At 33.1% G+C, this 24,466-nt stretch overlaps 1 protein-coding gene across 9 annotated transcripts in view; it reads right to left on the minus strand.

The window, feature by feature from the left end:
• Positions 1 to 24,466, minus strand: part of LOC116163443 (glutamate-gated chloride channel) — a 167,006-nt gene that overhangs the window by 39,277 nt on the left and 103,263 nt on the right. For 5 of the 9 annotated variants that reach the window (XM_031477354.1, XM_031477353.1, XM_031477351.1 and 2 more), the window contains 5 exons: positions 14,253 to 14,333; positions 10,843 to 10,931; positions 6,735 to 6,815; positions 1,868 to 1,932; positions 1,589 to 1,809 (listed from right to left, as the gene is read on the minus strand). In XM_031477354.1, coding sequence (XP_031333214.1) covers positions 1,589 to 1,809; positions 1,868 to 1,932; positions 6,735 to 6,815; positions 10,843 to 10,931; positions 14,253 to 14,323 — 527 coding nt within the window. In that variant the 5' untranslated portion in view covers positions 14,324 to 14,333. The remainder of the gene's footprint in view (positions 1 to 1,588; positions 1,810 to 1,867; positions 1,933 to 6,734; positions 6,816 to 10,842; positions 10,932 to 14,252; positions 14,334 to 24,466) is intronic. The other 4 variants (XM_031477360.1, XM_031477359.1, XM_031477358.1 and 1 more) reach the window with 1 other exon arrangement.

Consider the following 24,466-nt stretch of genomic DNA (forward strand, 5'->3'; position numbering starts at 1 on the left):
ATTTATAATAGTATTTACTCTTCCACTTCCACAAAAAATATATTTTGTCTTCGGTTTCCGCTTCTGTTTCCGTTATAACACTTCCGTTGCAAAAACCCAACAATTTTTTTTTTCTAGGGTAATATATACATATACAGGGTTTCCCAAAACTAGCGGGACAGAGCTATAAGTTTCAAACTTGCGAAGAAAAAATTTGAAAATGTCGGGATCAATAAAGAATCATAAAATACATTTTAGATTGTTTAAAATTTTTATATATTGGGGGTAATAACTTTTTTGCGAGTTTTACTAGGAATATGCCCCAAAAGATTCAAAATTCCATTTATTAGCGTTTGGTAGATTTGGGTAGATATATGGTTTCTTTTTGAATTAAAATAAGGTGAAAGTGGACAGAGGTTACAATTTCAAAATTTTGGAGTTATTACCCCCTAAAATACTCTCCCGTACATAAAAGTAAAACCATTTAAAAATCCAATTTTTATATCCCTTTAGTGATCCCCACTCCGTACCGCTTTTTGAGGGACCCTGTATATAATTTCTGTCTAAACACTGAAGTATACTATAATGAAGTGTACAATATTGTATGTAAATTACAGATTAATAAACTTAAGTTGTTTGTATACAGGATGTAGAAACAATTTACGCACCATAAGGATTTCAATGCAAATTTCTTTATATCGAAAATTTTTTCCCCTAATTAATTTAGCGCAAAGTTGTAAATAGATTTCTTGTAGCTTGAACAATTCTGCGCCATCATGTATTATCTTTCAATTCAATTCAATTCGGGAAACCGGAAAAATGAAATAAACTCGACTGTAGCATTTGCTTTGTAACGGCACTAAAATGCTATTTATTCTCCGATTTCCCACAACAAAAAACTACAAATGGGCACATGAATAGGCAGAAGTTTCCAATCTACAAAAAGTTTATATACAACTTTACGGTAAAATAATTAGGGGAGGATATATTTAAATACATTATATGTACGAGTATTACAGAGAAAATCTTTTAAAAGAATACATATGCTTATACGTAAAATTCCCCTATGTATTACCTTAAATGGAGCCCTCCAAAGCATTAGAGGGTTTCCACACTATTAACAAATAAGCACATTAAAAACACGAAGTAATGTTTTTATTTGTCGGAAATAATAGATAATAATAGATAATAGTTGATGGACAGAAAGTAAGTGATACTTGAATATTTCTGTGTACCTTTCTCCAGCTTTCGGAGAGCAGTACAATATTTAGATAGGTACTTTTCAGAATTATCCTGGTCTAATTCAAAGCCTCGTTCTGTTTCTCAGTTTCTGGTATAATTTACAAAAAGAATAAAAGTTGTAAGCTTCGAGGAGGACCCGAACTATTGCCTTGTACCGGGACCTTTTTTTTTAGAAATTACGCATACAGCTTTTGGGGATGTAGTGGCAAATGCATTAAGCTTTGCAGATTTAAGATTCAACTGTAAGAAAAGCTTTTGAAAACCTGAACGGAAAATCTACCTATGAGAATAATTTAGATGTACATATATTCAAATCCGTTTACACGGAATGGAGGATCTTGAAATAAAATTGTAAACATCTCCTTACCGCATAACGTAATGGACGGTTCCGTTGCGAAAAATACGAAGGGAGAAATGTACCGGAATGAGAGGATCCTTGAAATCGCCGTGCATGATGAAATATGTATCTGGAAGCCAGATATCTTCATTGTGATGGATCGCGTTGAGGTATTCGTATCGGCTTTGATTCGCGTACCGTAAGCGTGGGTCATGCCATTGTTGCTGTAGTAAGAATTCCACTTCGTATTTCTGAAAGGCGAACGAAAAGGTGAAACATTTTCCTTTAAAATGAAAACGCTCAACTTACCAGGCTAGATTCGTCGGGTGACGCTAGACTAAGCAGTAGAACACTTATATTTACTATTAACGTGCCTGCAAAAGAAGAAATATTATGTACCTAGACATTCACTCACGATAAAGGAAATATTGGTATATAACTGTAGCAATAAAGTGAATAGGCACTTCATTTCCGGTGAAACTCTCTGCAACACTATAGGTAGCCTGGACTGTATAAATGTCTAATTTGATCTTTCTGTTTGGAATAAGAGTATGAATTTATCTACTGTTTTCCAGAGGGAAGACTTTAACAAAGAGTGGCTACTTAATCCAAATGGAGCATAATGGATAATGAATCTTGTCTTTTGGGACACGTTATACCTACTCATTCAGATTGGAATATTTTTACACACTCTTCAATGGGATTTAATTCAGAGAGTGAATAAAACGACGAAAATTTTAACTTTGATAATGATTATACACGGTGGACCAAACTTATTTGAGGCCGTCTTTCGCCTTAAATAACGTTTTTTGGTTTTGGTCCGGTTTTGATAAAATTTCTTACGGGTTGTCTAAGTAGAATCAACCGGTCGTTGCAAAAGTAAAGCAAAAGCTGTTAGTATTTCAATTCAAAAATTAGTTAAAACTATTAATAACTATCTGGAAAGATAATAATAGTTATTTACTACAGCTTGCAGTCTTCGTTTTCATTCATCAATAGTGTTTTTGTGAGCGATGGCCTAGATGTACTCCAAATATTGTAATCACAGGGGATAAAATCAATCAATCAGTTCAAAATTTAAAGAAAAACATTTTGAGAGGCAATTGATAAAAGAAATGGTCAAGAACAATCGAATTTTTTAATAAAAAACCTGAAACGAACTTAGTTTTTAAATATCTCGCCAAATAACGAGTAGTCAAAAATCAAAAACATCAATTAGAGAGAGGGAGTAAATTTTGTTTCTTGATTTTCCTTAGGATTATTTTTGTCCATTTAACCAACTCTCTATCTCGCTCTCTATTTATTCTAATAAGCGAGATCTCTGTACACGAAATTTGATACAACCTGTATAGTGAATTAGTGACAGCTAAATATTGGGACCCTCGCGATTTCTTTGACCTAAAATGAGTGTATGTGTTCCTCATTTATAGATTTTTCAATTGAGTTCTCGAGGCTCGAGTTGTTGACAAATTAAAAAGAGAGCTCTGATAATTTAGTCATAATAAGAAATTTTAATAATATGGGAGTCAATTTCGTGCAGGCCCCTATTGTGCCAAAAGTGAAAGCATCATAATCGTACCGCAAAATATCAATATTTATGAGGGGTCCTTTTACACCGTATACTTTACAATTTAGACCTTTAATTTATAAACATATGCAAACACAAGGTACAATTTCAAATGCGAAGTGTCAAAAAAAAACAAGACATTCAAATAAAGCCATACTGGACCAAGTTTTAAAGTTTAGGGGTAGAAAGTGTAACTTTTCCCCTGAAAAAAAGCATCATCCTGCAGATTCCCAGTACCATTGATATTGCCAATGATGGAGGCCCTTCAGTCTAACTCATATTCCAAATTTGAGCTAAATACCTCAAAAACTGCAGGAGATATAAAGAAAAATCGTTAAATCACTCTGTCGATCGATAAGTGTTGCGGATCTATGTTTATACTAACTTTTAGTCATAAAGTAAGTCAAAGTCAAAGAATTAGGCCCTTTCGTATGTACATCTTATTAAAGAACACCCTATATACATTTTACAGCAAAATGAACAGTTGTATAACTATATTCGAAATGTTTCACAAAACGCCCGAAATATTATATAGTTCATTATAAAAAGTTTCAGTGGCTTTGAGGAGCCATCAGACACCTTATACAGAACTTTAAAATTCCACTAAAATACCAAATATATTCCTAGCGATAAAGGTTAAATAAAGTCTTTATAAATAGATTGTATTCTTCAACCTGAAAAACCATAAAAGAAACTATTGGCTAGTTTTGTCTAGTGACCCACAATACGAAAGTAAAAAAGCATTTTTGCTTTTGGAACTGAAAAACACAAACTTTCTTGTGAAGGTGTGGTGTAACATACCTGACACCTTTGAAATTTCAAACATTTCCGGTTTTATCAATTTTATTAAAAAAGAAAAACGCATGCTACGCCACTGGAATTTTTTTTCTTCTCAAAATGGGGTGGGATGAATAAAGTTTGTTTAAAGTTCACACTAACCTTACCCATGAAACTTTAGGGTGTTAATACCAGTGGGTGCATATTGTAGTTTTTGTAGTGTAGTTAGTTAAAGTGGAATTTTCTATAGGCGTGGGTGACTTTCATTTGAGATTACTGTACAGAGTGTTTACATAATTTGGGCTATCTGTCTTGAAGATTTTCTGTACGTAGTTAGAGTTTTACAGGAATTTAATATTATCAGGAAGCACGGACGTATTTAGGGATTTTCTAAAAGAAGGTTTTATGGATGATTTTATAGGAAAATTTAAAAAAACTTTTCTCAGGTACCGTACTTTTTTGGGCCTTAAGAGCTCGACGAAAAACGTGGTTATTTTTTAATTCTACGCTCCCTATTTACTATAGAATGTATTCTTCAATTAATTATGAAAACTTTCATATTATTCGTGAAATGCCTTTTACCTTTATGAAAAAATCCAAATATGTATTCGAAAGTGACAAAAACTTCTTTAACAAATAGGCTGCGTCGAATCCGAAAAACTGTCTGCGCGGCGATTTTGTGCCCTTTAGGGCTAAAACTAAAAAATGCCAGATATAGAACATGACCAACACATAAAATCCACAACTCTATTTGTTGAGATATCGATTTTTTCTAAGACAGAAGAAGAATTAGAGCGCGTGCAAAAATTTTGTTTACTTATTTTGGGTCCCAACGAAGAGCTAATGACGAATCTGTCACAAATTTTGTATTCCACGCACCCTATTTGTTACAAACGTAATTTTCACGATTTTCTAAAAAAAATTCAATTTTCCGTAAAAAGTTTCTTTATCTTATACATACCGGCAAAATGAACACTTTTGAAACAAAATCTTATTTCTTTACTAAATCCGGTGCGAAGAATCCAAAAATAAAATTCGCCCTTATTTGTTACCGTATAGTGTAAAAATGTGCGCCACCTGACACTTCCGGTTCCGGAACAGTCTTACCCCAAAGTTGAAGTTATTTTTCCCAAGAATAGTTAGTGGCAAGTGGATGGTATTTTTACACTACATGCTCTCATTTCGTCTGTGCCGAAAACTAAACAGATGCTTGATATTTCAAAAAGAAGAAAGTTAGGACGTTCGAAAGGGAGTCATGTCCGTTTCTTTTTTACTTTCTTGAGCCCTAAGGAAGGGCCCGAGGACGAATCTGTGGCATTCTTTAAAATTCTGAGCACCCGATTTATTATAGTAAGTAAACTTTTTTATAGATTTTTTTAAGGTATCTGATTCCTCAGGTTTTCGCGAAAATTTCTAGGAAGGCTTTAAAGAAACAGACAAAAAGTTTCCGAAATGTAACTAAAAAATGCCTTAAAAAGGAATGTGCCAAATTAAGTACTTAAATCTGAAATTTTCTATGAAAAAAGTATTCTTTTAAAAACTGATTATAGCTATACAGGGTGATTCACGTAGCCCGCTCGTTAGAGGTTTTTAAACTTTCAGTTGAAATAAAAACTTAAGTTTGGCTTACAGTCATAATCGACCATTGCGAATTGAAATTAAATAATTTCTAGATGGCTATTATAATGTAAAATTTCCAAAGGAATATTTGGGACCATTTCTTGCTACAATTTTTTAGTTCTCAGAGTTTAGAGCTGCAGATAGCATTTCTCTAATAAAGTTTTGACTGGCATTCTTGAATAAAAAGTTATTTAGTTCTAAAGCGTTCTCTAATAAAGTTTTGTATTGATTAATACACTCCGCATTAATATTCAACCAATCAGTGTGACGATTATTTCAAATTCTAAGCAATCAGCTGATTGTTAAATGATAAGAGTGCGAGGAGGAACGCGTAAAATGTGAAGTGTTTGTGAAATTATTTGTCTTGTCCCTAAAATGCACTCAATCTTGATTTCTAAATCAAGTTAATGTTATTTGTAACTCATTCTCTCTCGATCTCGATCAAAAGCATAAGATAAAATCGTTCCAGTTAAAGTTTTCAAGATTTTATCACGCTTTTGATCTCCATATTTTCTCCGTCGCAACAAAACTCTCACGTAAAAATGAAATTTTCCGATTAAAAATCAAGCACGTTGTGCATTTACCTCTGAATACTATCCATGTATACCTAAATTATCTTGTAGCGGATTGGAGTTTTGAGTTCTGGCCGTTCTGAAGGGCCAGTTAATAGTTCCTAAAACGTTTACGCATTTTAATTTTCAATTTAAATCTCCTCTATCAATGGTTCTAAATTTTATCAACATCGGAACAGAAAACGGTATTTAAGGTCAAAAAGGGTTCCAAATAAATTTGGTCTAGCCTCTATATGAAATCATGCCACATCAAAAACGAAAACATTAACATTAATAATAAGATGTACGTAACTTCATTTTAATTTATTCTTTTTCAGTAAATCTTTTTGAAAAACCTTTTGTGGCTGTCTCTGCAAACTGAATTGGAGTAGGTACGCTAGTATCACAGATTTAAATATACTAGCGTATTCTCTACATATACTTGTATTAAAGTTATGTACTTCATTATATTTTTGTTCCACTGCAAAATTCCAGCATTTTTTTTAAGTTCTCCCTGAAGCTACGTACATCCCATTATAAAACGATTTACAGCACCCCGACAATTTGTGTTTAAATGATGTTTATTGTGTATGGTATGTTATTTTTGAAACATTGAAATGTTAGTAACATCAAGAGATAGGTATATGAAATAATAACGGACCGCGATTTTTGCTGTTTAGGTGATAGTCATCCTTGGAATTCCCGTCCTCCGGAGTGTGTAGATCACAGCAAAAAGCAGCATCTGGAAAAGTAACAAATAATCTTCAATTTTAAAATGCGATGGGATAGTTTTTAAAAACATAAAATATCCTACTGTTCTTAGTGGAAAAATTAGTAAGGGCCCAAATGCCCTTTGGTGACATTTTAATTCCGGCGACTCTTTATTCTGTATGTTTGTGACAACTTTTGCCACAAGAGCATTTGCCTCCTTACTAATTTTCTCGCTAAATAAAATTTCATTAAAAAATATCAACATGATTAATCCTTCCGAGGGGGTGACTTTATAACATTTTCTGGAACATCTGAAATGTAAAAATAACCGAATCGCTAGGTAGTAAAAAAAAGGATAATAATTCAATACCGTGGGGCAGTTCACTTTATTATATATTTATAACCCAATGTCAAATTACTTTCAATTTTGAGAATTGAGAATTCTAATAATTTTCAAGTAATTTTAAATGTAGATTGGGTAAGTCAAAGTAATCTAGTAATGGATATTGTAATTTTAGTAAACAAAATACCAGCGTGGTGGTATTCCATGTAACGTAAAATCGTATCACAGCTGTTATGCAAGGTGTAACATCTATAAATCTTATAAAAATAATAATAATCTTTAATTCGGAAAATTGTAAATTGTAAAGTTATTACTCTTTAGCTTCTACATATCAATATTTAGTAAAATATTTGACTTGTTTAGACGCTTATATAGCGGCTGAAACTATCGAAGAAGGATGGAATAACATAGGTATGATAGGAAGAAAAGGAGGTGAGAAAAAGAATCAGTGGTTTGACAGAATGAGAAACAATGATCAAGAATAAGAAGGACGCGAGACTTGCGTGGCTAAGAATAGGAAAGGAGGAGTGTTTTAAAGGGAATCAAAAAACCGGAAAAAGTGTATAAAACTGATAAAAGGGAAAAAGGAGAATTTTCCAAAAAAATTTATTGTAATTAGATAAATAACATTAATCCAGCTATCGTAGGTACATCAAAATATAACAAATGAGCGTGTAGATTTATTATTAAACCTTGAAGGCAAAACGAAATTAGCAGTAAAACGGTTTTCATCGCAATGAATGTTAAAAATGTTCACCATTAACTGCAAAATAGTGGCATAAACTGTTACAAAAAGCTTAAAATAAAAATGAATTTCTTCTACACGGGCGTTAACGTGTTGCGGCATTGAACAGAGAAAAAAAATCTCTATCAAATCAGCCTAATGAAAGTGTGCATTGCTATTTAAAAAAATTCAATTGTTTTTCGTTACTCATTTGTTTTCTGAAATTAAAACAATGGAATGCTTACTTATTATGGGAAATAAAATGTTAAACAGCTTTCATATAGAAAAATTTTGTATAAACTCGATATTTACCGAGATTCCATACATTTTGGGCACCCTTTATACAAATTTATGTGAATTGTATGGACTTTGAGATTTTTTATTTGTAACAAAAAGAAATAATGAAATTATTTAAAGAGTTCAACATTACACATTGTAATGTAGAACTTAGTTTTAGGTAAGGGAGAAATGGTTTATGCTAAATGAATTCTCCAGAGACCAGCGCGTTAATAATTTAACCCCCGCATCCCGTCATTTAAGCTGTTACTACAGATTTTCCATGACTTTAGTTAAAAGCTTCTGGATATACACTTAAGACAAGATAAAGATGTCTATTATGTGGATCTCTGAAAGCGTCGAAGATATGGCGATGATTAAATTAGAGAAATGATGCGCGATTAGGTATAGATTTATTATCATGCTTTAAAGAAAACCAGAAAAGTTCGATTCCTTCCGAAGAAAAACCGAAATTGGCCGGTTTGATTTTATTTTTTCTGATGTTATCTGATGTTACTATGAAAATAAGTTTGAACGTCGTCTACTGAAACTAGGTCATTTTTGATACAATCTTGTTTTTTAACTTTTTATTTATTGCCCAAGGCACAAGATAAAATATGTTTAAGCCGTTTATTTCTATAGATGGCCACATATATATCACATTATAGTTTTTATACTATTCGTATTCGTTGTATCACTCCCTCCTTTTGTTTTGTGTTTTAAAGTGATTACAGAGTAGTGGCAGAAAGCGCCCTTCTGATCTCGGAGAGGTTGCGATCCGTTAGTTCAAAGATAAAATATTTTATTTCGTCGAAACTCCGTGAGATAACATTTGTACATAAAGGCTTTCGATACAGCCGAATTGCAGTTAATATTTTTTTCCAATACCGACACGTTTTTATTAAATTTAATCCCTAATTTTTGTGCATTAACAGATAATTTTAATCCCTATATTTTAATCCCTCATTTTTGTTTTCTTGTAAAACATTCAGAATTCCGAAATTTCTTTATTTTCAGAATATAAGTACCTAATATTAAAAGCACAATCTATAAAGGGCCCTAAAAAGTACATCCAGCTCTTTTTATATAATGCCAAATACTAATTGCGTTCATTTCCTCCTGCAATCATCACAATCTACAAGCACAAACATCAGCATTCAATGTTTTAAACAAACAAACCTTTATCAGCAAGTATGTGATATCTTAGGGGATGAAAGAGGCGCCTTCATATGCTTCCTCACTTTCTTCTTCCATATTTTTAAAAGGGTTTACAGGTATGGTTTTATGGAAATGGAAAATTTTTAATTTTTGTTGACAGTTATAAAAAAGGGAGCGTAACTATAACACCGTAAATAGCCTACCTTACTTTTTCACAGTTTTTTTATAATAAAAAGCATATGAATTTCGAAATTGATTCAGATCGGTCGGTATTGGAAAAAATAGTATAAGCACCACTGGATTAAACTCTTTTTAATCCCTTGTTACTTAATATACTATTTTGTGATAGTCATTTATTGCAGTGAATTTTTGAGTCTGACACTGTCCTGAAGGCATACAAAGAAGTTACATTTCCATTTCCGTAGTACGAGGGTTAATAGGGCTAAATTTTTAAATTTTTTGTGGAATTCAAATTAACTAGACTCTGCCAGACTATGCCAGATTATAAGAAAGTATACAGGAAGTTTAAATTAGGGTGTAATAAGGACAAAGAAATAAAGTTCATTCAGATCCCGATTAAGAACGTTGTTTTCAGTTAAAATTACTAAACATTTTTTTTCTCACTGTGTAATTAAGTTCTTAATAATATGTAACTCTTAGAAGTGGATGTCAGGATTTCTCATGCGGGCTCGTAAATAACACTTCTAACGATAAAGGATTTTTGAAAATTGGGCAATAGAGTTAACCGAAAACATTAAATAAAAAAGAACAAGGCATCGAAATGAAATTTGATATTATTGATATTCAATTCGTTCGAAGGGCACAGATATTCTCACACGATTAGGGCGTTTGGTATATATAATTCGAAAGTATTCGAAATTTTTCTGGTTTTTTCTTTAAATCATGATAGTGACTGTTTAATTGCGCAACTTTTCCCTAATTTGACCATCATCGTATCTTCTATGGTATCGGAAGATGCCCATGATGGACATTTTTATCTGGAGTATTACTATGCAATGATATTTCCGAACTTTAAAATGTTCACTGTTTTTATTCGAGTTACTAATTGAATTAAAAGCTCAAAATAAATGGGGGAAAGAGAAAACGACAATCTTACGTCAACTTTTGATTCAATTTAAATTGCCAACTACATCTTGGTGGAAATAATTGGAAATTTATTCACTAAACTGTAATAATACCTACCTAAGCGAATTTTTTGCGATACGATAATGTAAAGAATTAACATTTATGTTAAAGTAGCAACATCTGTAAGTTGAAATGGAATGAGCAAATACAGTTGCAATATCTAAAAGTGCCTTATTCTGTTGAATGCAAGTCAATTACAGATCTGAGTTTACGCTTGTTCAACTGAATAGGTCTGCATTGAGCGTTACAGCTGAGAATATGGCGCACAGAAGAAGTTTAGTGTATTATTGAAGCGAACTTGGCGTTATAAATTCAAAGGCAACGTTGGTTTGCCACTGCTTTTTTCACTTCGTCTCATTTACTATTTTCTAAACAATGAGTTTGAAACGCTGCAACTTTAGCGATACTAACCAGAAACTGGTGGCAGTAATCTCTTATCGTACCGTTTCGCTAACAGTAAGTTGTCCAGGATTTCCTTGTCAGACTTTCCTTCCCCGAATCTGAAACAATAAGAGCAGTATTTGGTTAGTTCAAGTTGTGAACATGAAGTGCGCAACTTTGAAGAGTTTGTGTCGAACGATAAATCAGAAATTTCCACATAATTCTTAAGCGCGTCACGCAGAAGTTTTAGAAGAGGGCTATTTTAGTGGTGTAATCCGGACGTTATCTCTGTAATTTTCGTACGTGCTCTGCAAGTTATTGGAGAAGGCAAAAGGAAAAGGAAGGGGGCAATTACAAACTTTCTGACGGAATGAACTTCCTTACGACCGATTTTTTGTATTTCAGTATGTTGCAGATGCAATTAATTGTTAAATAATTTGCCAAAATAATTATAATTTTAAAAATGTGCGTGGTAGTAGAAAGAGGCAATAGCAATTGAACCAAAAACACGAAAAAACCACATAAGAATTTTGGTTCAATCATTCATGTCTCGTTTTTAAGTGAAAGAGTGAGAGTGGGAGTGGCGCCACTACTCCGAAAATTCTGGGAAATTTTGAAAATTGAAATATTTTGCATACCTTCGTTCATATCCAAAAAAATGTGATAATAAGATAAAGTTCAATTTTTCAAAAATTTGAATATTGACTGAGAATACTGAGATCTTACGCCCTTTCCACTCGTAGTAGTCTTTTTCATTTTGATGCAATGCTCGTGGTGCCAATTTTAAGTGCTCCCCAAGTCAAAGTATTTCATTTTACTGTCATTAAACGCTCGCAAATACCGCATTCTTTTTGACGGGGGTAGGTACTCTTCAAAGTTCGATTGTTTCGTATTTAAATATGGAAGAAAACCCGCGGTAAAAAGGATTTTTGTATTTGGAAATGGTGGTAAATTGGGACCGTGTTCAGAGTTTTGGAGAAGTCGAACCGGTCAAATTCCATTCATAATGTTTTTTTTAGGGTTGGCTTAGGGAAATTCGATTAAAGTTAAACGTTTGTTGCTACTAAATGCTTAGTGGTCTTTCATGTTTATGTTGTCATAATTACGAGTCAGGAAATAAACAAACAATACAAAATTGTATAATAATAATAATTCTTTATTGTCCCAACGAATATAAACATCCCAAAAAGAACAAAATTTTGAACGAGTGCAAGATAAGTCAAAATTGTGAATGAAGAAAAATAAAAATGATGTCAGGAGGAAGATTCGATTTGAATGAACATGAACAATATACAGAAATAATGATTAATTAATTGTATTTAACAACAGCTTTAGGTTAGCATTAATTAGTAGGTATAATGTTTGGAAAGGATTATAACACTAAAAAGATAATAAAAACTTTATATTTGGGCTAAGCCAACGATCCGAAAACGTTTTCGATTGACAAGACCGAATTTTCACAATAGATTCGAATAAACACTATTAATTAATTGGCAATGACAAAAATTATTTCCAGTTTTTTTTTAAAAATCCAAGTTATCTGGTCGTACAAGATTTGCGATATTCAGGATATTAACTCACACACAAACGCTGGCAGCTTCTGGAAATTTTACATGTTCTTGATAATACTAAATTTGGTGACAAACAAAATTGGTTTGATGAATAAGATGACAAATTTTCGGTAGCTGTTCGGGTAGAAAACTTTTAACAAAGGGCCTCACTGTTGTACTACAACTGCAGCTTGCCTTTTCAACTCGAGAAAACTTGTTCCCTAATCGGACAACACGCGTTAACCACTTTGGTTATCTTATTTCTGCAAGTTATTATACAAAAACAAATATACACGCTCTTTAACCGTCGCAGAACTAGTATTTAAGGAAACACCACTTTCACCTTAAAAGAAACTCCTTTAAGGGAATCTCTTTATATCAGCACTAGGACATGTGCGTTAACTAAATTTGGCCAATAATATGATTTGTAAAGTGATTAAAAGCTAGGTAGCCTTTTATCAGCGTGGAGGAATGCGTAAAATATAGTGGTTGTGAAATTTACTGTCTTGTATTAATCTCCCCAAAATACACTCGATCTTGATTTTAATCAGGATAATTTTATTTTTAATTCACCCACGTTTTGTTTTCTCCTGGACAAAGTGTCGCATAAAATAAAACCGCACCAGCTAAAGCGAGTTTTTTCATTGCAACAAAGCTTTCGTGCAAAAATAAAATTATCCCATTAAAAATTAAACTCTTGCGTATTTACCTCCGAAAAATTACGCATCCAACAAATTTCTAAGAGAAAAAAGAGACACTGAAATACAAATTCAAATAAAACAAACGAACAGTGGTAGAGTGTTAAGCTAATAGCCGGAGGCTGTGTGTTTGAACTTGGGTTGGGGTAAGAATTTTTCATCTGTAACAGAGATGGGAATTTCTTTAGATCAGTTTCGAGCATTCTGCTGGCAACTACGAATTAGGTTTTCTTGCAGTTTTCCTAATTCATGTGGTAAATACCGGAGTAGTATAGAACAACTTAAGACCTTCTGCAAGGGCACCTCTAAAAAGGATTATGCAAGTCACTCTGTAATTGGGCGCGCAAACCCGTTGAGCGCCCAGAACAAGAGAGGAATAATAAATAAATTCTGTGCTTATTAGGATTTTTACTTAAATATACTCTACGTCTACTTGACAACCCTATATTTCAAGAAATCATTACAAAATCTCATCCCCTTCGTCAATAGATGAAGACCTCATTGCAGGTCGTCGATGCTTTAAAATCGTTTGGCTGCTTTTACAATCCTTTAAGTCCTTTGCACACTGGACGATTACGGTAGCGCCTCATGTTTAAAGGGCCACCACTTCAGCCACCAGGCCTCGCAGTTTAGTCATGGACGTTGAAGAGGCAGGGGCGTTGGCTTTAACGAAAACGTCGTAAAACAGACAATGCATTCACGTGGTGGCGGCACCAGTCTGGTGGCTTTGAAAATCACATACCTCAGCCCCCGCATTCTTGGAAGCGCATTCCCAAAATTTCATTTAAATACCTTAAAAAATAGAATCCGGGTGCGAATTGCCCGGGATCGAATTATCCGGACGCGAATTGTCCGGAAGCGAATTGTCCGGGAGCGAATTGTCCGGAAGCGAATTGTCCGGGAGCGAATTTTCTGGGCGCGAATTGTCCTACAACCATAGAATGTGCGTGATACAGTTCTGTTATGTGGGAACGATATAAGTTTTGTCGAAAATAACAGATATATCGCTAAGGATATAGCCGAAAGTAATTAGTTCCATAAAGTTCTAATAGGTAAATCGACCAAGCAAGATAATGCACGAATCACAGGAAGACAATAAGTCGAGAAATGTGATTACATAAAAAATTCGATATTTTTGAGGCGTTCGGAATGGAACGTTATCATACAAAAATACGAAAAAAAATGTACCTACATGTCTGTTTGAGCTGAACTTGTTACCAGAAGGATAGCGGCTGCACCAACTAGCATCCAAGGCAGGCCCATATTAGGACATCTGAAACAAAGGGTTTGATTAGTAATACAACACGATAAAACGAAGAAATTTACTACTAGAAAACGCAGTATTCGTAGCATTCCGTGACGACGTTTTTTTTTGAAGTTCAGTGATACCCTGAAATGCCCAGAATGTTTTTAAGATACCTATAGAAATAGGTACATAAAATACCAAGAACTTTTGCTTACCTATTTGAACCAACATTTATTTTGAATTACTTCCATTATACGAGGGAATTTCCTTTAAATTTTTTTTTGGAAAAATGTATGTTACTAGATATACAGGGTGTAGCAATTTAGTGCAGCAAGTGTATTGCTATTTAATTTAATTTATTTCATACTATCTAGTAATCGCCACTTTCCCAGACCCATTTGAGTCTGGTAAATCGTATTTTACCAGACTGAAAATTTTTACCAGACTGGAAATGTTGCCTGACATCCATATAAACCTAAATATTAATGTGTCAAACTACTGTCAGATCCAACAAATCAAGTGATAGATTTTTGCTTCCATTTGCGTACAACATTCTAATAAAAAATTGTATGGCATTTTAATAGAAAAAAGAGCAGTATGAAATAAAATGTTTTACATTATTTGTATGTTAAATCAGTTAACTTTACTCGTTTCGAAATTCCTGCCTCAGCTACGATTCGGCAGTAAACATCTCACTCGTTAACGTAAACCTTGATTTCCCATACTCATATGTAAATAACTATTGTCTTATATGCAATAAAACGTGTATTTCGTTGCAGTTAAATTAATTGAGGAAATTTGATCCGCTAAGGCCGTTAGCCATTGAATGGAGTGCAAAACCTCTTCTTCGAAGGGTAAGTAAATTTAAACATATAATTCATTAGGTAATTCTGGATTTTGTTATTAGGGCATTTAGTAAGCGACTGGGTTTAAAGCTTATCTACACCCACGATATAGACGTAGCTACTTGTTTTGGGTACCACAACTGGTGGGAAAAGTCGAAAATTAATCACCCTTAAAGAACCAGCTTTGAACATTTCATTGGTGAGTCGGCCAATTGTGACTGCTGCGTAAATAATCAAGAATGTCTACCTACTTCCACCTCTGCAATTCATTTGTGGATCAGCAAATCCAAGGTTTTTACAATAACAAATTTATAAATCAAAAATATTTACTTTTTATGCAGAGTCTGGAAGAATTCTTTTGGCCCGTATTAATCACTAAAGATTAATTATTGTCATTTACCCTTGATACCTAACTATTCTGATTTATTAGAAACAAACTTCCTCAAATTTGAACGCACGACCTTTTCTCACCGAGGATTTCTTTTAATGAGCACGCTGGAAGGGATTACCCAGGAGTGGGTATAAGGGTGTATAGCTAGAAAAATAATATAGGAATTTACAATGGTAATTTATTTATAATGAAATATTTTCTCCTCTAATTATTTTACAGCAAAGTTGTATAGATACATTTTTTGTAGATTATAAAATTCTGCGTTTATTAAAGTGCCCATTTGAAATTTTTGGTTGTGGGAAATTAATGAAATTATAAATTATAATTTTAAATCTAATATCTGTCTCAATAATTCCACAGCACGGTGATTTTAGTAAAAATCATTCTTGGCGTGAAATTATTGAAACAAAAAAAATCCATTTTTACCCAAACACTAAATTCTAATTTATTTATTTTTTCCAATTTTCGGAATTGAAAAATAATAAAGAAAGGAGGACATGAGCAGACGTAGAATTTTTCAAGCTACAATAAGCCTATTTACAACTTTACTCTAAATTAATTAGGGGAGAAAATATTTCGACATAAAGAAACTAGCATTGTAATAAAAACTTGTATTTTGCAGGATGGCACTTGGAAAAGTTGTATTAAGCTTAGGTAAATTATTCCTGATAGATACATTGAAAAATACTCGCTAGGGCAGAAATGAGATTTTTTGTCTCTTTTCCAAATTTATCACACCCTTCAAAATGTGTCATAGAAAAAGCCGTAATTTCAAGCTGAAATCGCGATCATTTAATTGAAATGTAATTGAACATGTGCCAAAATTTAGCCACCTCCTATAAATTGTTAACTAGTTCCAGCTTGTAGAACTCTCTTATTCCACTGATGAAGCTTTCAATTAAGGAGTCCTTCAGTGATTGATTGGCCCTTAATGTACCCAATTTGTATTGAAATCTAAAGTGCTTGTTTTATATAGCCTCAATCTAAGAATGCAGCCAATTCGATTTAAATTTATATCTCCGTACCTATCTTATTTTCACAAATGAACGTAGTGGTTAAGATGTATACGTGCCAATTTAAATGTTAGATGAAGGCACAACTAAATTTATTTTACACAGCTGCGCCCTCTACGAGAGATATTGGGGGAGCCCTTTTGACGTACAAATGTATTCTTAGAATCTTGAAGTAACGAGAACAGTTTCTCGAAGAAGCACTTAAGAAAATGTTGTCTTTACATTACACTAAAAGTAATTGCTTCTGCTCGACAAGGTTAATTTGCGTATTTCGTTACAAAAATTAGGATGGACAGCACTGTAGAGACGTTAAAAATTCTAAATAGGTATGACAATTGCGGAATTGGAGGCTTCAAATTATATTAAATTATGAATTTTCCACCAGAAATCCTCAGAGGTGCAGATTTTGTAAAATCCATACCATACCATGTATTTATAATGGGATATTTTGTTACGCGAGTTAAGAAAACAACAACGAATGAACGATGAAAATGTATATTGCTTGTGTTCATGAAATATTCAATGGCCACCTGTGTTCACGCTTCCAAAATAACGGTTCCGAAAAATCAACCTCTGAAATAATTTGTTATTTGAAATTTTACATGAAAAATGAATCAACTGTGCCCCTTAAGAGCAAAGCAAATTTCGGGTAGAGGTCGAAATCGTGATTTACGATTGAATGGATCTGTTTTAGTTATAGGCAAGCAAAGGAAAGTTCGCCTTGAAAAACTAATTCACTTTCGAAAACTCGCCCCGGTAATATTCGCCTTCGAGGTAACCCCATTATATTCGCCCTTAATAAAACTCGCCACAAAGGTACACTCACCCTCGGAGAAACGTGCTTGAAACTTCCACCGTTCCCCGTGAAAATGGACCTATTCTTTATTTAACATGATCCCTAATGTTACCTATTAAGAATATATTCATTATTAGAATTTTTATTTTCAATTGTATAGGGGTGCTAGTAGACTTCTTACGCATAACAAATCAAGCGTTGCAAAATTTTTACCCCTTGTTGTGGATAATTGCTAAGAAAGAGTACGTATACCATAATCAAATAAAGAAATAAAAACACTTGACGCGATTCAGAAAACTCACCACTTGCAGTGGATAGCTGCTAAATAAAGAAGAAACAATGTTACGTAATTTGCGAACAATTAGGAGTAGAATTTTTATTTTCATCTATATAGGATAGCCTGTAGACTCTTTAAACACAATAAAAAATGGCAACCAAAATGGCAATTAACTCACTGATAACTTCTTAACGCGAGCCTTCTAATTAATATTAGACGAGACCTAAAATTTCCACGGCCTTCTCTCAATCAAAGTTTTGTTGCTCATACCTTATTAAATAAATAAGTTTTATAGCCCACTTTTTAGGATCATTAGCAAGATTGGTACAAAATTTCAGCCAAATCGGTCTGTTCCTAACAAAGTTATACGTATTTCACTAAATATCGATTGTATTGCCAAAAAGGCATTTGCCATTTTCGAATAGCCTCAAAAAGCTTGTCAACTCTGGAGACCATTTAAGAAAATATCTGTTTCAAATTTCAACCAAACCGGTGGGGTAGTTTCTGCACATATATTATTTATTTTTTGGACTTCTGGAACCTTGAAACTTAAAGATCGGGTGAAATCTCAAAATCCAACTCGAGTGACCTCACGGTGTAGTGAGAGGTAAATTCAACTTTACTTTTACCGTAAAGCATTTCTTACAACCGTTAAACAACTTTCTTTTGTACAGAATTATTATTACAACAACAAACTATACGACTTCAATTAATCAAATAGGATGAACTACCCGAATAAAATAATAGCGTAAAGACACGTACACCCTTTTCCAACCGTCGCGAACCAGGTAGCTTTTTTTCGTTGTCTGTAGAATTTAAGGGAACACTACTTCCATTATAGAATAATCTCCTTCTTCCGGTATTTATCAAAAATGCGCCTATTACAATTAGATTAGATAACGTCATCTGCGAAAGAACGGGCTTGAAGTCCCCTCTTCATTCTAACGAGACGCGTAACAAACGTGCATTATTTTATCTGCATTTTCGTTGAAATTAATTATCTTTCGCCTGATATCAAAATTTCTTATCGCAAAAATTTAAATAAAACTTTTGTAAATTACCCAAATTTGACCATGTGTTTCTACATTTTAACACGCAATTTTACACAAATCTAAATAAACAACTTAAAGAGAGATAAAATTAAACAAACAAAATTACGCAATTACAAACAATTCTAAAATGGAAAAACAACACTAATTAAACTTAATCTTAATCAAAAACAAAAAAAAAGGTAACATAAATAAAATAGCACATAATTGTAGTTATTAATTAAATTTAATTTTAAGTAAAAAAAAACAAAAAAAGAGCACAAACAAAATGGTGTAACGAAGCACTCATACCGGAATTTAGTTTGATACTTTCCATTGTCCCCCCAGATGCACCCCCTTTGCTGTGAATAACTAACAGCGAGAAGATTTTTATTAAATAGTGTGTATTTAAAAACGACTATGGGATGCATTATTATGCTCTAGTATGTAGGGCGCCACGTCGACCTTACCATGATTAGACGAAGAAATACCAATATTAGACGTGTTACACAAAAACTCCTCAATAAAGAAAAATCAGATTAAAAAATATATAAATGAAGTAGGAGTAGAATTTTCATTTTCATTTATAGTGGGTTACTGGTGATCCCATTAAATATATCAAATCAAAGAATACTTAAGTTGTCAACGATTAGGGGATGCGTTTCTGCGTAGATGAATATAGGGTGGTAAGCCGATCAATCAAAGAAATAATATGTGATACATTATTTATTAACCGTTATTTTGCCACTGCAGGAAGGCAGTTTCTGTAAATGGTTCGTCGCAATTTTCTTTAAAAAACCACACTTTCCCCTTATACTCTGAATTGGTACTAACTCCCCAATGTTTTTATTACAATTAAAATATATTTCCAACCCCTATTTATCTTATTTTAAAGAAAATTGGATTGCTCTTCTATTTGTGTCTTAATCGAGGACATTCCATTTAAAAATGTTCACTTAATCAATGCGAAATTGATTTTTTTCTAAATTTTTCGTTCATCATATCCATACAAGCTACAAAATGTAAAGGGCAATTTTTCAAATGTCAAGCAACAGCAAATTACTGCCTTGTTTGCCATAATGGATATTAAATGAGACTTCTTGCAAGTATTGATAAAAATTACAAAATTGTATATCAGAAAATCCGCATAATGACAGTTGCGCTATTTCCCTTGATTATACCTACACCTAACCTTAAAGGGCAGAGTAAAATAAATTATTATTGTTAATTCCACTAAGGTGTTGACAACGAAGCATTTTACTAAACCTCTGAAATGTATTAGTATCTTTAATGCATTAGAAGATAAGCTTTCTCAAACGTAATCGTTTGGAATAAATATCTTTTGATTGCTTTCCTGTATAGCTTTATGGTTCATTAATCGGAAGCCAATAACTTTCTTTCCAATTCCATTACGATAGCGCTTTTTTGTCTTAGGGATTCATAAATATGTAGATGGTCTGATTTTAATTTCTAAAGTGAAGCAATCAAAGGCTGCATTTATCCCTTTTGAACGATGCGAAATGAAACACTGCTTCCAATAAAAAATGACATTATAAGTCGTAGTGTATGTAGACGTGTGGTTTCTCGTTTCTATATTTGTACCAACAGGTAATAAACACAAATATTTGCAGTAACAAAGTGAGCCCTTGATTAAGGATTGCTTCGTTATATGCTTATGATTGGTAATTCAGGATTCTTGCAAATGCAAAAAGAGAAATACTGAAAGATACCTCTTCTTGTAACGTTATTTCCTTACCGATTAACCGATTGATATTTTTATTTAAATTCCTACTAAGTATAATGTAAATTTTAATTCTTACGCCATCTAGGTGTTTTCTTTAAAATCCACTAGTTTAGATGTAAGTTGTTCCTGTAGTAAATTTGTTCCAAGACTTCTTATTACCTAAGTTCTTTGTTTCGCCGACGGGGGTCGTGCAGATGGTATTTCTAATTCTATCCCTACTTAATTTTATCTTGCGCGCAGTTGTATTTCTGAAGTTCTACTTTCGCATTAGTTATATGCAAATTTTTCTTCGGTACGCCATTACCTTTTACTAGTCAGTACTAGTCAGTCGAGCGAGCCAACACAAAAATCACTGCATGTAAACAAAGCATTATTGTTTTTTCTTTACCATTTATTTTTGGAGTGGTTTACCTTTCTTATAAGCAATATTTTATATGCCGCGCTATTCCCTACCCGTCTTATTTATTTTTGTGTGTTGTCTGTTACAGATTGTCAGAACGCGCCCTTCTTGAGCTCAACCAGGCCGCTGCGACCTGTAGTTCAAAAGGTAAACTTTTCTTATTTTCGACGACTCCTTGATATAACGTTTGATTACCTACTGTTTTCGATACAATCGAATCGTAATGACTACCTTTGTTTGAGAACCCTTTAACGATTATAGCTCCGTTGTTTTCTGGGGAAGCCTGTTTTGTTATTAATACTTTCTCGTTGAATTGAATGCATTCAACCCTTTTTCTGAGTATTGAGAATTGAGATAATTACAAGAGAAAAGCAAACCTCATTTTACAATAACAAGAAGTTCAAAACATTTTTAATACATGGGGTATTGTTGAGAGAATTTTGTCGCTTCCATTAATTATCCAACCCCATTTTGAGCATACAGTGGACAACTTTTTGCCTCATAACAGGCAAGAATGGTTAGCAGAAATTTAAAGATCCTTCTACTGACAATCCTGGACGTATGAAGTGCAAGACAACCTTTACTGACTGCGAGCCTTATGAAATTTCACCGGTAGATCAAAAACCATTAGGCAGCCAGGAAATTTTAATTTTATATTGAAAAAAAAACAGTGCCCCATATTACACGGTGGATCAAATTTATTTGGAACCTTTTTCACGACGCTAAATAACTTTTTCTTAACTAAGGGTCACTTTTATAAGGGCTCGTGTTTAAGGTTCTTGCAAAAGTTACGCTGTAAATATTCAATTGGAAGATTAGTGAAAACTATAGCTAAGTATCCGGAAAGACTACCCTTAAAATCGCATTAAAAAATGTTAGGCGTTTAGAGCCAAGTGAGGACATTCTGAAAGGACGTACACATATACAGGTTGTATCAAATTTGGTACGGTACAGAGATCTTGCTTATTAGCATAGATAGGGAATTGATTAAATGGACAAAAATGATCCTCAACGTATGCCTAAATAAAATCAAAAATCAAAATTTACATTCTCCCTAAATACGGCGAAAAATCACATAATTTTCATTTCTGATTTTTAGTTGAAAATCGTTATTTGGGGAGATATTAAAAAACTTAAGATTTTCTTTAGGGAACTTTTTCTGTTCTTTTAGATGATGAAAATGAGGTCACCAAAAAGACAGAAATCCTGATTTCAAAAATGTTTAAAAAATCAAAATAAACTCAAAATTAAAAGGAACACATTTTGAGCGACATTTGACAAAAGAAATATCCATGAAATCAAAACCGTCTATGTTTTGCCATACGTAGTAAACTTGAGATAGGGGGTAAATTTTGTTTCTTGATTTTCTTTAGGCCTAACTCCAGGGCCATTTTTGTACATTTAACATTTAACATGATCCTAGTTTTAATTTAGCATTAGTGTTGTGTCTTAAAACTACGACATCAATTATAAAGATAATAGCTATTCGTAGATTCCCGAATTATACTCATTTAGGAACAATGTTTTTATTAAAACTTCGGATGTAAGACACTTTTCTTGAACAGACCGCTTGTAAATTATAAAAGGCTTACATAAAATTAATTCCATCAAACCCGGAAGTAATAATCAAATTATAACGTTATTAAATACATTTTCATTAATGGATAATGTAAAGTATAAATATCGATTCCCTCTTGTCACTACCCTATTAATTCAGTAATTGAAATAGTGGGACCCCCTTTTCTAAAGTGCCAATTTACATGAACCGGGATTATCGTAAAATCGCTTCCAGTTTACCGATCACAGATACTGATAACGTAATATTTTCGCTTCTTTCAAATTTCTGTCACGTATTTTAAAACTTTTGAATTTAGATAGTCTTTTGCGACATTGAAGGGTTTACAATGTCTGCGAAGCGTATACCTAAGAGAGAAATGAGGAATAATCGCATTTCAAGGCAAATTAATTAAACTAGGTACATTATGCGGGCAAGAGGTACGTACGTACGTGCCATTAGCATACATTATTCGATCTCATTTCATTACATATACATTACAAGTTATTGCGAATGGGATGTTTTCCTAATGGTATTCATTTTAACAAGGGCAAAAGCCTGAAATACCAATTTAGAGGGTCCTGCAACAGTGCGTGGGTCCTTCCTAGCTCATACCTAATAAAAAATATCAAAAAACCTTAGATGGTTGCGCATCTACAGAAATTATTTTTTAATGTACAGAGTGTCCCATTTTTACGGTGTCAATAGACACTGATTTGTTTAAATGGAGACACCCTGTATATTTTTAGTTGTTTCGATGTCATTTTTTAACCTATGCATGGAAACCTATTCACTCTTTGGTTTTTTGTCAAATTATTTATTTTTTCCGAATAATTAAGAAATGCATTTGATCAATAATGTTAATCTGAATAAAAGGAAACACTTTGGTAATAAGACAATTGGATTTAGTAATACAGAGTGTTCACACAAAAATAGTAAATTTTCCAAATTTCAAAGTATCATAGATAAAAATGCCCTGGGATCTTGGACTATAATATTACAATCTGTTTACGAAATCTTGAGGTTAAAATGGAACAGGTATACAGTGTATTCCAACCAACTTGGACAGTATATTGCAGAAAGTTACAAAATATGAAACATCTTCCCTTATTTTCTACGGTATTTAATGAAAAAGAAACTATATAGTACATATAACGTAAGAAATAACGTGGAAATCGAGTGTCATTAAAACCAATCTCGAATATGGTGGATTTTTTAGTACAACATCCACCGTTACAGTTTCATTCAAGTGTCTAAATTACTAATAGAGTAATCATGCACCGCTTTGGTTTCCTACCGATTTCCTAGGATAACTTATTTATGATTTACTCATTAGTGTACACAAATTTCCCTTGAGAATTACCCCTCGCATTTTATATTGTTTGTTTAGTCGATTCCAGTTTTCGCATTTTACGCTTTTTTGACAAAAAGTTTTATTTTGAACGTTTGCTTGTTAGGGCACGAGATGTGTAAAAACCATTTTCCTTTGCCATAAATTACTAAGGGAACTGATCTCATAAATTTAATCTAGATAGGGTCTGTGATTAGAATAACTTATTTGATGTGTATAATGTAATGTATTATCATGACACTTTCGGAACTATGAAAACCTTTGTTTAAATTTGTGATGTTACATGTCTGGCAGTTTTGAATTGGCCAATTATCATTATAAATTCACTTCATAAAAAGGTGAAAGACGCAACTACTTTCTTTTACGAGACTAGGTTAATTTTTCCTTTATTTTTCTTTGTAATTGTTCCATTAAGTAAATAGGGTGTTCTGTCGCTTCGCTCGTCCATCTGTGTACATGATAACTCGCGAACGCTTTCGAATTTTTTAGTTCTGTTTTCAGTAATAGTAGAGAGAGTAACTGATTTAATTTTGGTCAATACTCGTTAACCGGATGTGACCTTGTCGCTCGTTGGCTCAGTTTATTTATTAGGTGTGAGAGGATAGTACAGGGTGTTTATACAATTTAGAATATATTGTAGATTTTGTACACGTAGTTCACCAGAGTGGAATTTCTCCACATGTGTAGCATTTTATATTTTAAATCTTGCAGGATGGTGACTTAAATTCAATTACAATTTTATTATCGGCTTGTGCGATCA

This window comes from Photinus pyralis, unplaced genomic scaffold, assembly GCF_008802855.1.
Source record: "Photinus pyralis isolate 1611_PpyrPB1 unplaced genomic scaffold, Ppyr1.3 Ppyr1.4_LG2, whole genome shotgun sequence".
NCBI lineage: Eukaryota > Metazoa > Arthropoda > Insecta > Coleoptera > Lampyridae > Photinus > Photinus pyralis.